This window comes from Elephas maximus, chromosome 11, assembly GCF_024166365.1.
Source record: "Elephas maximus indicus isolate mEleMax1 chromosome 11, mEleMax1 primary haplotype, whole genome shotgun sequence".
NCBI classification, from domain to species: Eukaryota; Metazoa; Chordata; class Mammalia; order Proboscidea; family Elephantidae; genus Elephas; species Elephas maximus.
Window position 1 is genome coordinate 9,142,795 of NC_064829.1, and position 18,588 is coordinate 9,161,382.

An 18,588-nucleotide genomic window follows, 5' to 3' on the forward strand; every position below is an offset into this window, starting at 1 on the left:
GGCTGTACAGCCCCTGCAGGCCCACCAGTTATCTTGCCCACACAGGTTCCCATTTGTACTGTTGTTCCTGCCATGGTTGAGGGCCTGAGAGCTCTCCTGGCTGTGGGTGGGCTGCATGTGTGCGTGTGTGCGGGCAAACAGAGCTTGTTCCTCATGGAGTTGGCAGAGTGAAGGAGAGACAGACATATCGAGAAGCATGAGGCTGGATGCCCGCAGACCAGGTTCTGAGCATAGTGGGCTCTGGAGTGGTGGACAGCGGATAGTGCTGCAGTGTCCGAATGAACGTGAGCCGCTACAGAGCTGATGGTATGATGCAGATCCTAACAGTCCCCATGAGGCTTCTGTGTCTCAACTTCCCTAAGGAATCTCAGAGAAACTCATTATCAATGGAGTTAAATAGCTGAGTCAAAAGAAAAACATTTTATTAACGCACTGGAAAGGGAAACCCTTGGAAAAAAGCATTTCAATTAAAAGCTTCTGAGGCTCTCCACTTAATACAGAAACAGGTTGCAGAACCCAGAATGACTTACCTACAAAAAGGAAACAATTACTGAGTGCTGTGGAATAAGGCACACCCCCAATATTACAAGCCCCAGTTTCACAGATGAGAAAGCCCAGCAAGAGATAACTCAGCTAAATGGCAGAAAGATAAGATCATGTATAGACAGTGACTTGTGTACAGTAGTAGGCACTCAAAAATTGAAAACGGATTTTCTTTCTCTTATACTAAAATTCTTTTGAGATGGGAAAGTGATTTTGGATTACTTGGGTGGGCCCAATGTAATCAAAAGGTCTCTGTAAGTGAAAAAGGGAGGCGGGCAAGTAAGAGGGTCAGAGTCAGAGAGGGATTGGCAGATGCCAGCTTTGAAGATGGACAGGGCCACGAGCCCAGAAATGCTGGCAGCCTCGAGAAGCTGAAAAAAGCAAGGTACAGGATTCTGCCCTACAGCCCCAGAAGAAACCAGCCCTGCCAACACCTTGCTTTTAGCCCAATTAGACTGATTTTGGACGTCTGACCTCAAAACTATAATATATTCGTGTTGTTTTATGCCATCAAGTTTGTGGTAATTTGCTACAGAGGCCTCAGAAAACTCATACAGAGTTTGAGTTAAAAAAAAAAAAAAACACACTTTAGACAAAATTATTTTATTATACAAAATTTACATCTGTTATATATGATGAAAAGTATGGTAAAAGTGGCCTTTGAAGGTTAATCTTTTCTTCTTTGAGATTTCTATGAAAAGTAAATACCTATTTCCTAATACATTCTCAGATAGTACAAATTTTTGTATAGCATGTTTAACAGCTGTGTTGGTGACAAGTATCCTGAGACACATGGTATAAAACTGAAACCGGATCAGAACAGTGCAGGGGGAAGACCACTGCCAAAGAGAAATCTCCAAGAACTTGGTATTTTCCATGGCAAGGCAGACACTGTGGGGGCATCCACCTGTAATTTAAAAACAGAATATTCCCATCTTTAAATTTTAAAATCAAATTGCCTTTTAACACACAAGTATTGTAAAACTCTTCCTTCTCTAGTTTTTTTTTTTTTGGCTCCTTTTGGTTCTGGCACTTTTAGCTTTATTGGTAAGAAAAAACAAAGTAATAAATTTCTATGTCTTTATGCTAACTGAAGATAAATTTCCTCAAGTTTCAAATCATATAAACAGCCAGAAGGGACTGCATATGGAGTAAAATCAAATTCAAAATCAAGAAGAGTTAAAAAAAAAAAAAAAAAAATCACCATGTTGTATGGCTTGTATCAATTTATTCTCCGCCAAAGCACGGATTAAAAAGACAGGACGACACAGAGCAGCCTTCTGGTGCTCGTTGTACCCAGAGGCTAACTGACTTCCCAGGTTGGGTGCTGTTACAATAGAGGAAAGTATATTAACCATGATGCATGTTCAATAGCTACAACATTGCTCACGTAAGCAATACCTTCTACTTCACTTTAAAAAAAGAAACGATCGTGAATTCCAAAGAGGACTTGCTTATTTTATAAGAATTTGTCTGGTATAACTAACGAAACATGAACAAAGAAGAACTTCAGATTTTCCTTTTTTGGAAGCACTGCCAGCTTTAATGAAACAACAGTAGGTTGGAGATTGGTCTACCGTCCTTATTTTCTTTTCAAAAGTTCAGCTTAAATTATATGTAAAGATTGTCTATTTTTAACATCAACTTCACTTATTTGGTCTACTTATATAGGATAAAAACATGCAAGTTGATGAAGACATCATCAAATGAGAGCATTAGATAATACTAAAACAACAGTAACAATAAAAAACTTACACACGGTTTAATGATCTGAAGCCATTCATTAAGATACTCAACAAGGCCTAATGCATCTGGGATATTGTCTCCTTCGGATACAAATTTCAGCAGAATCGCCACTGGGATTTCTCTAGAACAGCTATAACAAATAAAATAATTCAGTATTTTTCCACTGATACAAGATGCAGATTTTAGTAGGCACTTGCCAGGCTTCCACAAGGAGATGACTTTCCTCAGATGACTGCTTCTCTCCCTCTGCCATAAATGGACTCTTCTATCTGTGGGGACAGGGTTAGGAGCCCTGTGGCACTGCCTGTACCTCTCCCCCAGGCTCAACGAAAACCGCCCTCTGTCCGCGGCTGTGGTGCACGCAGCAGCTTCCGACCTCCGCCCACACCTGCTTTAGAACACGGTGATTTTCTGCAGCATCACAGTAAAGTGAGTGAAAGGGCTCCAGAGCCTTGTTAATGATCTAAAGCACTGAAGGAAAACTGGAAGACAATGGAATAGTCAGAGAAGGAAAAAATAAATGCCTCTTAAAAATACTGTTTATCGAGTGATTATCATGTGCTAAGCATTGTCTGCATATTTTATGATTCAATCTTTTTAAAAAACTTTTTTCATACAAAAATTTATACACATATTGTTATATGACACTAGCTGCAACCCCCACAATGTGACAGCACACTCCCTCTTTCCACCCTGGGTTTCCTGTGTCCATCCAACCAGCTCCTGTCCCTCTGGTCTCGTGTACCTGCTTGAGCTAAGAAGCACACTCTTCACTAGTACTATTTTATGTTTCATAAAAAAAAAAAAAAAAAAATAGTCCAGTCTAATCTTTGTCTGAAGAGTGGGCTTTGGGAATGGTTTCAGTTCTGGGTTAACAGAGTGTCCAGGGGCCATGGCTTTGAGAGTTCCTCCAATCTCAGTAAGAACATTACGTCTGGTCTTTTTAAATGAATTTGAGTTCTACACCCCGCTTTTCTCCTGCTCTGTCAGGGACTCTCTGCTGTATTCCTTGTCAGGGCAGTCACTGGTGGTAGCTGGGCACCATCTAGTTCTTTTGGTCTCAGGCTGATAGAGTCTCTGGTTTATGTGGCCCTTTTGTCTCTCAGACTAATATTTTCCTTGTCTTTGGTGTTCTTCCTTCTCCTTTGGTCCAAGTAGGTTGTGACCAATTGAGGCATCTTAGATGGCCACTTGAAAGCTTTTAAGACCCCAGACGCCACTCACCAAAGTGGGATGCAGATCATTTTCTTAACGAACTTTGTTATGCCAATTGACCTAGATGACCCCTGAAACCATGGTCCACAGACCCCAGCCCCTGCTCTGTCCCTCGAAGTGTGTGGTTGTATTCAGGAAACTTCCTAGCTTCTGGTTTAGTCCAGCTGTGCTGACTGCCAGGTATTAGGTGTGATCCTTCCCTTCACCTAAGATGATTCTTGTCTATAATCTAATGAGTTTCCCTCTCCCTCCCTCCCCACCCTCATAACCACCCAAAAATGTTTTCTTCTGTGTTTAAACCTTTCAGTTCCTACAATAGTGGTCTCATTCAATATTTGTCCTTTTGGGACTAATTTCACTCAGCATAATCCCCTCCAGATTCATCCATGTTGGTGAGATGTTTCATGAATTCATCATTGTTCTTTATCGTTGCATAGTATTTCATTCTGTGTATATACGACAATTTGTTTATCCATTCGTCTGTTGATGGACATCTAGGTTGTTTCCATCTTTTTGCTATTGTGAACAGTGCTGCAACGGACATGGGTGTGCCTATATATATTCATGTGATGGCTCTTATTTCTTTAGGATATTTTCCAAGGAGTGGGATTGCTGGATCATATGGTACTTCTATTTCTAATTTTTCAAGGAAGCACCAAATCTATTTCCAAGTGGTTGTACCATCAGCAGTGTTTAAGTGTTCTAGTCTCTCCACAACCTCTCCAACATTTATTATTTTGTGTTTTTTGGATTAGTGATAGCCTTGTTGGGGTGAAATGGTATCTCATTGTAGTTTTGATTTACATTTCTCTTTTAATGGTAAATGGGAAACCCTGGTGGCGTAGTGGTTAAGTGCTATGGCTGCTAACCAAAGGGTAGGCAGTTTGAATCTGCCAGGCGCTCCTTGGAAACTCTATGGGGCAGTTCTACTCTGTCCTATAAGGTCACTATGAGTTGGAATCGACTCGACGGCACTGGGTTTGGCTTTTTTTGGTAATGGTAAATGATCATGAGCATTTCCTCGTATGTCTGTTAGCCACCTGAATGTCTTATCTGGTGAAGTACCTGTTCATATCCTTTGCCCATTTTTTAAATGGGTTGTCTTTTTGTTGTTCAGGTTTTGCAGTTATCCTGTAGATTTTAGAGATTAGAGCCTGATCAGATATGTGGTAGTCAAAAAATTTTTTCCCAGTCTGTAGGCTGTCTTTCTACTCTTTTGGTGAAGTCTTTCGAAGAGCATAACTGTTTGATTTTTAGGAGCTCCCACTTATCCCACTTATCTAGTGTCTCTTCTGGTGTCTGTGCATTGTTAGCAATGTTTTGTATTCTGTTTATGCCATGTATTAGGGCTCCTGGTGTTGTCCCTATTTTTTCTTCCATGATCTTTATCATTTTAGATTTTATATTTAGGTCTTTGATCCATTCTGAGGTGATTTTTGAACGTGGTGTGAGGTATGGGCCTTGTTTCATTTTTTTTTTTGCAGATGGATATCCAGTTACGCCAGCACCATTTGTTAAAGAGACTGTCTTCTCCCCATAAAAAAGACTTTGGGCCTTTGTCAAATATCAACTGCTCATAGGTGGATGAATTATGACTGGATTCTCAATTCTGTTCCATTGGCCTATGTATGTGCAGTTGTACCAGCACCAGGCTGTTTTGACTGCTGTGGTCCTTAAAACATTTCTTGAGGAAGCTGTAATTATCTCCATTTTATAAGCATATCAGTTTGGAATAACGGTAACTAGGACACATTACAGGCATACCTTGTTTTACTGTGCTTCACTTTATTGTGCTTTGCAGATATTGTTTTTTACAAATTGAAGGTTTGTGGCAACCCTGTGTCAAGCAAGTCTATCAGCACCATTTTTCCAACGGCACATGCTCACTTCAAGTCCCTGTGTCACATTTTGGTAATTCAAAATTTGGTAATTCAATATTTCAAACGTTTTCATTATTATTATATCTGTTATGGTGATCTGTGATCAGTGATCTTTGATGTTACTATTGTAATTGTTTTGGGGTGCCACAAAACATGCCATGTAAGATGGCGAATTTAACTGATAGCTGTGTATGTTCTAACTGCTCCAACGAACCCCATCTCTCTCCCTCTCCTCAGGTCTTCCTATTCCCTGAGACAAGACCATATCGACACTAGGCCAGTTTATAACCCTACGATGGCCCCTTAGTGTTCAAGTTGCACATCTCACTTTAAATAAAAAGCTAGAAATGATTAAGCTTACTGAGAAATGATTAAACTTACTGAGAAAGACAGGTTGAAAGCTAGGCCTCTTGTGCCAGTTAGTCAAATTGTGATTGCAGAAGAAAAGTTCTTGAAGGAAATTAAAAGCGTTAATCCAGTGAAAACATGAACGACAAGAAAGTGAAACAGCATTATTGCTGATATGGAAGAAGTTTTAGTGTTCTGGATAGAAGATCAAACCGGCCACATTTCCTTAAACCAAAGCCTAATTCAGAACAAGGGGCTAACTCTCTTCAAATGTATGAAGACTGAGAGAGGTGAGGAAGCTGCAGAAGAAAAGCGTGAAGCTAGAAGAGGTTGGTTCATGAGATTTCAGGAAAGAAGCCATCTCCATAACATAAAATTTCAAGGCGAAGCAGCAAGTGCTAATGAAGAAGATGTAGCAAGGCATCCAGAAGATCTAGCTAAGATAACTGATGAAGGCGGCTACACTAAGCAACAGAATTTTCAGTGCAGGCAAAACAGCCTTATATCAGAAGTAGATGCCTTCTAGGACTCTGATAGCTAGAGGGGAGAAGTCAATCCCTGGCCTCAAAGCTTCAACATGCAGGCTGACTCTCTTGTTAGGGGCTAACGCAGCTGGTGACTTTAAGTTGAAGCCAATGTTTATTTATCATTGAAAAATCCTAGGGCCCTTAAAAACTGTGCTAAATCTACTCTGTCTGTGCTCTCTAAATGGAACAACAAAGCCTAGATGACAGCACATCTGCTTACAACATGGACTGCTGAATGTTTTAACCTCACTATTAAAAAAAATTTTTTTTTTTATTGAGACCTACCGCTCAGAAAAAAACATTTCTTTCAAAATATCACTGCTCATTGACAATGGACCTGGTAACCCAAGAGCTCTGGTAGAGATGTACAAGGAGATTAATGTTTTTATGCTTGCTAACACAACATCCATTCTGCAGCCTATAGATCAAGGAGTAATTTTGACTTTCAAGTCTTATTATATAAGAAATACATTTCATAAAGCTATAGTTGTCATAGATAGTGATTCCTCTGATGGAGCTGGGCAAAGTAAATTGAAAACCTTCTGGAAAGGATTCACCATTTTAGATGCCATTAAGTACATTCGTGATTCATGGTAGGAGGTCAAAATACCAACATTAACAGGAGTTTGGAAGAAGTTGATTCCAGCCCTCATGGATGACTTTGAGGGGTTCAAGACTTCAGTGAAAGAAGTAAACTGCAGATGTGGTAGAAATAGCAAAATAACTAGAATTAGAAGTGGAGCTTGAAAACGTGACTGAATTACAGCAATCTCATGATAAAACTTTTAACAGACGAGGAGTTGCTTCCTATGGATGAGCGAAGAGAGTGGTTTCTTGAGATGGAGTCTACTCCTGGTGAAGATGCTGTGAACATTACTGAAATGACTACAAAGAATTCAGAATACTACATAAACTTAGTTGATAAAGCAGCGGCAGGGTTTGAGAGAACTGACTCCAACTTGAAAGAAGTTCTACTGCGGGCGAAACGCAGCATCCCACGCAACAGGAAACCTTTCATGAAAGGAATTAACAGACTAAGATATAGTGTAAACATAACTTTTATATGCACTGGGAACCCAAAAAACTCACATGGACTTGCTATATTGTGATATTCGCTTTACTGCAGAGGTCTGAAACCCAATCTGCACTCTCTCTGAGGTACTCCTGTACCTGGGTTCAGATTCTTACTCTGCCACTTACCAGACATGTTGGGCAAGTTACTCAATCAGAGTTTTAATGTTCGTCATACGTAACAGGGCGATAAGAGAACCCACCTCATAAGCTTTGATCATAATGCGTCTTGGTGTGATTTACTTGTGTTTCTTGCTGGGAGTTCGTTGAGTTTCTTGGATCTGGAGGTTAACTGCTGTTGTTAGTTGCCATCGAGTCAGTTCTACCTCATGGTGACTCTGCGTACAACAGAACAAAATGTTGCATGGTCCTGTGCCATCTTCATGATTGTCGGTATGTTTGAGTCAAAAAATTTGTTGTGGATGTTGTGTTAATTCGTCTAATCGATGGTGTCCCTTGCCTTCACTGGCCCTTAACCACACATGTCCTTTTCCAGCAATCAGTCCTTCCTGGTGACGCATCCAAAGTGAGCTGAAATCTCAGGCAATATTCCATAAGATTTTTAGTGTCTAATTTTCAGAAGTAGATCACTAGACCTTTCTTCCTAAAAAAAAGTATGTCTCAATGTGCAAACTCCACTGAAACCTGTCCTTCATGGGTGAGTGACCCTGCTGGTATCTGAAATACCAGTGGCATAGCTTCCAGCACCACAGTAACATATAACCCACCACAGAACAATCAGACAGATGGGTGCTGGTGTAGTGTTATTAACAGTTTTCACCAAATCTGAAAAAATTTTGGCCATTAGTTCTTCAAGTGCTTTTTGGTTTCTGCAATGCCCGTCCCAACTGACCCTTGACTTCAACTATACACATGTGGTGACTTAATACTGTCTCACAGATTACTGAGGCTCTACTTGTTTTTCTTCTCTCTGTGCTTCATCAGGTTGTTTCTATTGCCCTATTCCCAGTTCACTGATTTTTTTTCTTCTGTTCTGATGTTAGCCCACCCAGTGAACTGTCATTTCAGAAACTGCATCTTTCAGCTATAGGAGTTCAATTTGGTTATTTTTTAAAGTTGGTTATGCTCTTCCTTATGTTTACAGTTTCCTTTAAATCCGTGAGCTTATATAACAGCTAATTTGAAGTCCTTGATAATTCTGTTATTTCTGGATGTGTTTTTATTGACTGATACGTCTCCTGGTTATGGGTCACATTCTCCTGCTTCTTCGTGACTCTAATAATTTTTTGTTGGATGTAGGACACTATGAATGTTATGTTGTTGAGTGCCTGGATTTTGCTGTCTTTCTTTAGAGCAGGGTTTGGCATACAACCACCCGAAGACAAAAACTGGCCCACTGTCTATTTTTGTAAATAAAGTTTTACTGGAACACAGCCATGTCCATTTATTTACCTATTGTCAACGGTTGCTTTTGCATTATAACAGCATAGCCGAGTGCCTTCCAAACCTAAAAAATTTACTTATCTGGCCCTTTACAGAAAAAGTTAGCTGACTCTTGCTTTAGAGTGAAGTCTGTTTTGGTAGACAGTTAATCTACTTCATGTATCAGCCTGATCCCTTTAAGGTTTGTTCTTAAGTCTTCTTACTTGTGTTCTTACTGAGTAGCCTTTATTACAGGGCTAGTTTAGTCCTGCTTCTAAGGCTGGATCTTTCTGGGGTCTCTACTAAATAACCCAAAGGTTCAACAAGGTCTCTACATTCTGGTCTGTGTCCGAACATCTCCCAGCTGCTGTGAGCTCTAGAAATTGTCCCATCTGAAGCTACCTAACAGTTTCATGGAGTTTCACCCTACACATGTGTGGTTAGAATTCAGAGAAGACACAGGAAGACTCCAAGGAAGGTTTCTAGAGCTCTTTTTATGAGTAGCTTCCTCTTCTCGGGTTCTGTGTTTCAGGGAACTCTGGTCTGTTGTCTCAATTCAGGACCACTGTGCTCCACTTGGGTCTCCTTCCAGTGTTGCAGTCTGGAAAGTATCTCCAGGCAGAATCAACTTCAGGGCTTTTGCTTCCCTTCCCTCAGGGATCACAGTCCTGTGCTGCATGTTGTCCTATGTCTGAGAAACAGTTGCTTCATTTATGTTGTCCAGTTTCCACTTGTTTATGACAGGAGGGCAAGTATGATACCAGCTACTGATATGGTCAGAAGCAACCGTCTAGAAGACTGACTTGTAGAAAAGTAACAAGAAGTGCAAAAAAACTTTACAGGTGTGTAGAGCAATGGGAGTAGTAAATTCCTTGTGGAGAAGGGGAGTGTGATGGTTACTGTTATGTCTCAACTTGGCTAGACTATGTTCTCAGTGATTTGGCAGACATTAGGTAATCATCCTCCATTTTATAACCTGATGTGAGCAGCCAATTAGTTGGAAGGGGAGTTTTCTTGGCAGTGTGACTTGCATCAAATATATATACATACGGATGTCTAGCAAAACTTGCCTCGTCTTTCTCCGATCCTGCATTCACTTTATCATCCTCTGACCTCCAGCTCTCAGGATGTGAGATGCCTTCAGCCTGCCACCTGACCCATGGATTTGGGACTTGCCAGCCTCCATAACTGCATGAGCCATTTCCCTGAAATAAATCTCTCTATATATTTACAGATATGCTTCACTAGCTTTGCTCCTCTAGAGGACGCAGCCTAATACAGGGAGGAACAATTAAGAACTCAGGGAGGAGGTGATGCATAAACTAACTCTTGGAAGCTAGGCAGGTTTTTCAACAGGGACAAAAAGAAGAAAATACAGGGAACAAAAACAAGAAAGAATGAAAGAGTTTCTAGGACATGGTGGCTGCAAGCAGTTTAACCGGAGGTGGATGGAGTGGCAAGGAGTGAGCTGGCCAGGCGGTTGTGGAGGGCCTCGCTGGCAAGTTAGAGTACAAACTGGATTCTGGAGATGACAGGTGATGTCACTGATGGATTGTAATCAGAGAGTGTTGTGATCAGTTTTGCATTTTAGAAAGTTAATTCTGGCAACATTGTTGAGATGCATCAGAATGTGTCAGAATGGAGGCAGAGAAGTCAATGAAGAGACCCTGACAGCAGTCTGTGCAAGAAACCCCATGCCCTAAATTAAGTAAGGGAAGGGGGATAACTGAAATGATGCAAAGCTGGTGGCTTGCAGGCCAAGTATGGAGGGTGATAACGCAGCCATGGTAAGAGAGCAGTTGCAGTGATATATTGTGGGGTATAAGTGAGATAGAAAAAGAAGGAAAGATATGACGTGGATAAGGAATTAGACAAAAAGGAATTGTTGAACGAAATAGTGGTTTTAACTGGATTAGGTTTTCAGGGAATAAAGGAAAGCTGAAAAGATATGCAAGTATGGTCAGAGATGAGCAAAACAAGTTGTACTGGAAAGACAAGATGAAATGCCTGTACCACTTCTGACAGAGAAATCAAATATTTTCAGAAAGAAAAAACATATAAGTAATTTCAAATAACTGGGAATAAGCTCAACTTTTAGACAAAGAATAAAGCTCACTGTTATCCTGGACCATAAGTACTGCACCTGATAGTGAAGCAGTTAAAGGTACAATATTTATGTTTTTATATAGGAAAAATAAAGTGGACTAATTAAGCCTACCACCATTCGTCTGTCAGTCTGTCATACTGTGGTGGCTTGCGTGTTGATGTGATGCTGGAAGCTATGCCACTGGTATTTCAAATGCCAGTAGAGTCAGCCACGGTGAACAAGTTTCAGTGGAGCTTCCAGACTAAAGACAGACTAGGAAGAAGGACGTGGTGATCTACTTCTGAAAAAATTGGCCAGTGAAAACCTTATGAATAGCAGCAGAACATTGTCTGATAAGAGTACCAGAAGATGAGCCCCTCAGGTTGGAAGGCACTCAAAATTCAACTAGGGAAGAGCTGCCTCCTCAAAGTGGAGTCGACCTTAATGATGCAGATGGAATTAAGCTTTCAGGACCTTCATTTGCTGATGTGGCACGACTCCAAATGAGAACAGCTGCAAATATCCATTAATAAGTGGAACATGGAAAGTATGAAATATGGATCTGGGAAATTTGTAAGTCATCAAAAATGAAACGGAATGCATAAACATCGATATCCCAGGCATTAGTGAGCTGAAATGAACTAATACTGGCCATTTTGAATCGGACAATCTTTTGGTCTACTATGCTGGGAATAACAAATTGAAAAGGAATGACATCGCGTTCATTGACAAAAAGAACATTTCAAGATTTATCTTGAAATACGATGCTGTCAGTGATAGGGTAATAGCCATACACCTAACAAGGAAGACCAATTAATACAACTATTATTCAAATTTACGCACCAACCACTAATGCTAAAGATGAAGAAATTAAGATTTTTACCAAATTCTGCAGTCTGAAAGTGATCAAACATGCAATCAAGATGCACTGATAATTACTGGTGATTGGAACGCAAAATCTGAAAGAAAGAAGGATCCGCAGTGGGAAAATATGGCGTTGGTGACAGAAATGACATCAGAGATCGCATGACAGAGTTCTGCAAGACCAATGATTTATTCATTGCAAATACCTTTTACAACAACATAAACGGCAACTACACACGTGGACCTCACCAGATGGAATACACAGAAATCAAGTCAACTACATCTGTGGAAAGAGACGATGGGGAAGTTCAGTATCATCACCCAAGGGCAAGGCCAGGGGCTGGCTGACTGCGGAACAGACCATCATCAATTGTTCACATGCAAGTTCAAGCTGAACTTGAAGAAAATGAAAGCAAATTCACAAGGACCAAAATATGATCTTGAGTATATCTCACCTGAACTTAAAGGCCATCTCGTGAACAGATTTGACACACCGAATCCTAATGACTAAAGACCAAACAAATTGTGGAATGACATCAACGAAATCATACAAGAAAGCAAGAGGTCATTAAAAAGACAGGAAAGACCAAAACGGATGTCAGAAGAGACTCTGAAACTTGCTCTTTAACGCAAAGCAGCTGAACTGACTGGAAGAAATGAGGAAGTAAAAAAGCTGAACTGAAGATTTCAAAGGATGGCTTGAGAAGAAAATTAAGCATCATAATGAAATGTGTAAAGACCTGGAGTTAGAAAAACCAAAAAGGAAGAGCACACTTGGATTTCTCAAGCTGAAACAACTAAGGAAAAAATTCAACTCCTGAGTTGCAATACTGAAGGATTCTATGAGCAAAATGGAGCTCTGGTGGTGCACTGGTTAAGAGCTAGGGTTTTGACCAAAAGATAGAATCTACCACCTGCTCCTTGGAAATCCTACGGGCAGTTCTACTCTATCGTACAGAGTCGCTATGAGTTGGAATCGACTCAATGACAACTGGTTTGGTTTCAGATTTTTGGCATGGGTAAAATATTGAACGACGCAAGAAGTGTCCAAAGAAGATGGAGGGAATACGCAGAGTCACTATACCAAAATAAACTGGTTGATGTTCAATTATTTCAGGAGGTAGCATATGATCAAGAGCCGATGGTACTGAAGGAAGAAGTTCAAGCTGCACTAAAGGCATCTACGAAAAAGAACCTCCAAATATTGACGGAATACCAATTGAGATGTTTCCACAAACGCATACAGCGCTGGAGGTGCTCACTCGTCTCTGCCAAGAAATCTGGGAAGATAGCTGCTACCTGGCCAACTGACTGAAAAAGAACTATATTTATGCCTATTCCAAGGAAAGGTGATCCAAATGAATGAGGAAATTATCAAACAATATCATTAATAGCACACTCAAGTAAAATTCTGCTGAAGATAATTCAAAAGCAGTTGCAGTAGTACACTGACAGAGAACTGCCAGAGCTTCAAGCCATATCAGAAGAGGAAGTGGAATAAGGGGTATCACTGCTGATGTCAGATAGATTAAAGATGTTTACCTGTGTTTTATTGACTATGCAAAGAAATTTGACTGCGTGGATCATAACAAATTATGGATAACATTGCAAGAATGGGAATTCCAGAACACTTAACTGTGCACATGAGGAACCAGTACATAGACCAAGAGGCAGTCATTCAACAAAAACAAGGGGATACTGCATAGTTTAAAATCAGGAAAGGTGTGTGCCTTGGTTATCTAGTGCTGCCATAACAGAAATACCACAAATGGATGGCTTTAACAAAGAGAAATTTCTTTTCTCACAGCCTAGTAGGTTACACTCGACTGGCTGGGTTTTAGTAGGTTACAAGTCGAAATTCAGGGTGTTGGCTGCAGGGGAAGGAATTCTCTCTTGGCCCTGGAGGAAGGTCCTTGTCCTCAATCTTCCCATGGTCGAGGAACTTTTCAGGTGCAGGGACTCCGGGTCCAAAGGACATGCTCTGCTCCTGCTGCTGCTTTCTTGGTGGTATGAGGTCCCCAACTCTCTGCTTGCTTCCCTTTCATCCCCTGAGAGATAAAGGTTGTGCAGGTCACACCCCAGGGAAACTCCCTTTAGCTAGGATCAGGGAGGTGACCTGGTAAGTGTGGTATTACAACCCCACCCTACTCCTCTCAAAATTACAATCACAAAATAGAGGACAACCAAACAATACTGGGAATCCTGGCCTAACTAAGTTAACACATATTTTGGGGGGACACAATTCAATCCATGACAGTGTGTGTCGCAGTTGTAGCTTTCACCACACTTATTCAGTTTGTATGCTGAGCAAATAATCCGAGAAGCTGGACTACATGAAAAAGAATGTAATATCAGGATTGGTGGAAGATTCATTAACAACCTGTGATATGCAGATGACACAACTTTGCTTGCTGAAAGCAAAGAGGCCTTGAAACACTTACTGATCGAAGACTAACAGCCTTCAGTATGGATTACACCTTAACATAAAGGAAACAAAAATCCTCACAACTGGACCAATAAACATCAAGATTAATAGAGAAGAGACTGAAGTTGTCAAGGATCAACAGATAAGGAATGAAATGACATATTGCACAGGACAAATCTGCTACAAAGGACCTTCTTTTTTGGAGGACTATGGTGCACCCGACCCAAGCCATTGTATTTTCAATTGCCTCACATGTAAGTGAAACCTGGACAATGAATAAGCAAGACTGAAGAAGAATTGATACTTTTGAATTATAGTGTTGGTAAAGAATACTGGATATACCATGGACTGCCAGAAGTACGAACAAGCTGTCTTGAATGGAAAATAGTAGAGTACTCCTTGGAAATGAAAATGTTGAGACTTCATCTCGCATACTCTGGACGTGTTATTGGGGGGACCAGTCCCTGGAGAAGGACATCCTGCTTGGTAAAGTAGAGGGTCAGGAAAGAGAGGAAGACCCTCAAAGAGATGTACTGATACAGTGGCTGCAACAATGGGCTCAAACATAGCAATGATTGTGAGGATGGTGCAGAACCAGCCAGTGTTTTGTTCTGTTGTACATAAGGTCACTGTAAGTCAGAACCGAGTAGACAGCACCATTAACACAACAAGAAATTAAGCCTGAATTAAAAAAAAAAAAGTGCAGAGGTTTGGGGCCAGATGACTGTTCAAATCCTGGCTTTGTCACTACCAGTATGACTTTTAATAAGTTTTTGCTGCTCTTTAATTTTATTGTGTATAAAAGAAAGTTAGTACAGTATGTATTCTATGTGGTTGTGATAAGAATTAAGTGACTAAATACATGCAAGGTGCACAGAACAGTACCAGGCACATAGTTAGCTGCTAATACTATCACCACTACTTACATCACTATTACTGCTGCGATTACTCCCTCTGGCCATGCACAAGTCATGGTGATGATTTCAGAGCAAGCAAACCAGTGGTTCTGATTTGCAACACTAGGTTTATACTCTCGAAATTTACAATCGTAAGTAAGGAGACAGACTTATCCGTTGAATTTTAGCAATAGTACTGGAGAACAAATTTTTTCTAGAGTTAGCTCTGCCCAACTCTACAAGCTCACTGATGAGGGCGCTGGCAGTATGCTTGTTCAGTGATCTTTTCTATGCAAAGTGGGGAGTACAGCACACGTGCCTGTGAAGCAGCAGAAGACACCCTCTGGCTCACTACCCTGTGAAGATTTGCCCCACCCTTATTTCATAGTCACTGGTTCTGTCTTATATAAACCTATCAGGCACATCAACCCCACAGCATGGAGGAAGGCTCGGGACATTAAAGCATAAAGCAAGACTGCTGGTTAATCTCTAAGGCAGCCTCAGATCTTGTGAAATAGGAGGCAAAAGAATGAGACAGGTTACGTAAGTACAGCTTCAAGGAAAAAAAAAAAAGCCAAATCCACTGTTGTCGAGTTGATTCCAACTCATAGTGACCCTACAGGACAGAGTAGAACTGCCCAATATGGTTTCCAAGGAGTGACTGGTGGATTCGAACTGCCGACCTTTTGGTTAGCAGCCGAACTCTTAACCACTACGTCACCAGTGTTTCTAAGTATAGCTTAAGTGTCTAAAAATCTGATCAAACAATCAAAAAATAGGCAAAGAACTCGGACAGTCCACCAAAGAGGATATTTAAATGGCCAACAAGCACATGAAAAGATGCTCAATGTCATTTGCCATTAGGAGGATGTAAATCAAAACCACCAATGAGCTATCACCTCACCCCCACTAGAATAGCAATGATCAAAAAAAAAAAGGGAAAACAACAGGTATTGGTGAAGACGTGGAGGAAGTGTAACCCTCATCAATCCCTGGTGGGAATGCAAAATGGTACAGTGCTGTGGAAAAGTTTGGCAGCTCCTCAAAAAGTTGACCCAGCAATTCCAAACCTAAGTATATACCCCCCAAAAATGAAGGCAGGAACACAAACAGAAATCTGTACATCAGTGCTTGTTGCAGAACTTTTTACAACAAGCCAAAAGGTAGAAACAACAGAAATGTCCATCAACAGGTGAATGGATAAACAAAATGTGGTTCATACACACAACAGAGTATGACTCAGCCACAAAGAGAAATGAATAGCATGGACGAACCTTTAAAACATTATGCGAGCAAGATGTCAGTCACAAAAGGACAAATACTGTATGACCTCGTTTACATGAAATAAGCAAACATCTAGAAACCAAAGCTTATTAGTAATTACCAGGGGTGGGAGGAAGGGGGATGGGGAGTTTTTGCTGGAGGGGGGATGAAACTGAGTTTATGTTAATCTGGTAGAATTATTAGGAAAAAGAAGGGATAAGGGTTGCACAACATGAAGAGTGTAACCAATGTCACTGAATTGTGCATGAGGAAAACGTTCAACTGGCAAATGTTTTGTTGTGTGTATCTGTACCACATGTACAAAAAAATCAGATGGTAAACTGGGTGTGGACATATAAATCAATTTAAAAAAGGAGGGGGGCTAAAAAAAAAAAAAGGACATCGCTTTCTCTTTTCTATCTTTACATTAACTTGCTGTTTTAAAGTTCACGATTCCAAACGCTAATCAGGAGTGATCGTAGAGGCTGAATGCAATAAGGACCAGAATCCCTAAAATGCCACACACATTAAAGCATTAAACACAGGTTTTCAGGAACCAATCCTGCTACAACCAAATTTAAATCTTTCCCCGGAACGTATGGTCTCCAATAAAGCACTTGTTTTACAAATACATTTCCAATGCTCAACTAAGTAGTAATCCAATACACCCTCCTAATGATCTTCATTTCATTTTTAATCAAGGTGGGAAACAAACAAGTGAGCAGGTAACCCAACTCACCTTTCCTCATAGAGTGCTTTTGTGATACCTCCTCCAGGGATACGGACACAAAACTCAGAATCCTCGATTCCGGGAACGCACTGGCTTTTTTCCATTTCTTCCCAGTTAAGGCTCTTTATTTTATTCTGAACACTTCTTTGCATGGAAGGTGTAAGAAGGTAGCGGAAGGGAGTACTGGGAACAATTATATAATTAATTTTTTTAAAACTCACGAATAAATCAAATTATCAGTTCTTTTAGCTAAAATTATCTTATTCTCCATGTATCTGTTTGCCCAAGATAAAATACAAGAAAGAACAACATATAAAAAATATTGCTTTAGTTTGCTATTTACTTACTTAGAAGAGAGCAGAAGACCATCGTGGGAACAAACCTATCTCCCAAGGCTCCCTCAGGCCATGTGGCCCGGAGTGTCTACTACAGGATTCTTAGAAGTTAGCTTTGGTTTTGAAAGGTAATTCTTGGCTTATAGACATTTTTAATCCTGCTTTTATAGGTGTATAAATGATAATGCAATAAAATATATTTCTATATCTTGGTCACTCTTACATTTAAGAATTCATTCTGACACGCCAGGGAGCTATACTTAGAGGCAACTGGATTTCTGTAATACAAACAGTTGCATATTGGCAATATGTAGAAATATCAACCCGATCTTTTTAAAATTATTCAATGATAAATCTTGGGTATTCTTCCAACTAGGCTGTGATGTTGTCATGTATATCCTAAAGTGTGATACCAAATGATAAAGCATGTTCTAGAACATCTCTACTTTACACCGAAGCCTGTCCTGTGCCCCGACTTGTACTTATCTCATAGGAACTAACAGTATCCACCTGAAGGCACTCTCTTTTATCTCTCAGCTTTCTCTCACTTGCCTCTTTCTAAATTTCAGAGAGGAGAGGCAACGATACACATCGGTATTAAAAAAAATTTTTAATAGTGTGAAATTACCAACATACTGTAACGAACCGTAACAAAAATAAATTTTCAAAGGCAAGAACATACCTGCGAAGCTGTAGATCATTGCAGTGGTACGAATGACTGCTTGAAAGTACAATAACCCTGGCAAGGTTACTGCTTTTTATCCAGGAAAGCAGCTTTTCACAGAATGGTTTGGATTTATACTTTATACACCATTGAAAAAATAAAGTCAAAAAGTTAGACCTTAAAGTATAATAAAAGAATTTTATGTTATATATTTACATATACTAAAATTATTAGTATTTTCAAATACATTTATCATCCCTAAACTGAAGGTAAAAGTTGAAGATCAATGAGTTATTTAATACAAGCTTATGATTTTTTTTTTTAATAAGAAATAAATTATTTGCCAGTACTCTAGGTTTTAAAACTTTTCTATTTTGATAGAGGAAAATTTCTCAGTTCTCAATTTGAATGACTTATTGTTAAAAACCACCACATGATCATCTATAAGATGTTCTTGCCAGAAATTTCTGACCTGGATCTGATCATGAGGAATCCCGAATGCAGCAGATTCCTCAAAGGAATCAAGATTGTGGAGAGAAGGGTGGCTAGTTTTAAACTGAAGGATACCAACTAAAAAGACGTTAACAGTCAAATGCTACATGTGAACCTTGA

General features: G+C 40.0%; 1 protein-coding gene across 2 annotated transcripts in view; it reads right to left on the reverse strand.

Annotated features, from left to right (window-relative positions):
- Window positions 1-1,130: 1,130 nt before the first annotated feature.
- Window positions 1,131-18,588, reverse strand: part of PSMG2 (proteasome assembly chaperone 2) — a 29,451-nt gene continuing 11,993 nt past the window's right edge. For both annotated transcript variants that reach the window (XM_049900908.1, XM_049900910.1), the window contains exons 4-7: window positions 17,995-18,113; window positions 16,987-17,160; window positions 2,299-2,419; window positions 1,131-1,450 (exon numbers count right to left, since the gene is read on the reverse strand). In XM_049900908.1, coding sequence (XP_049756865.1) covers window positions 1,358-1,450; window positions 2,299-2,419; window positions 16,987-17,160; window positions 17,995-18,113 — 507 coding nt within the window. In that variant the 3' untranslated portion in view covers window positions 1,131-1,357. The remainder of the gene's footprint in view (window positions 1,451-2,298; window positions 2,420-16,986; window positions 17,161-17,994; window positions 18,114-18,588) is intronic.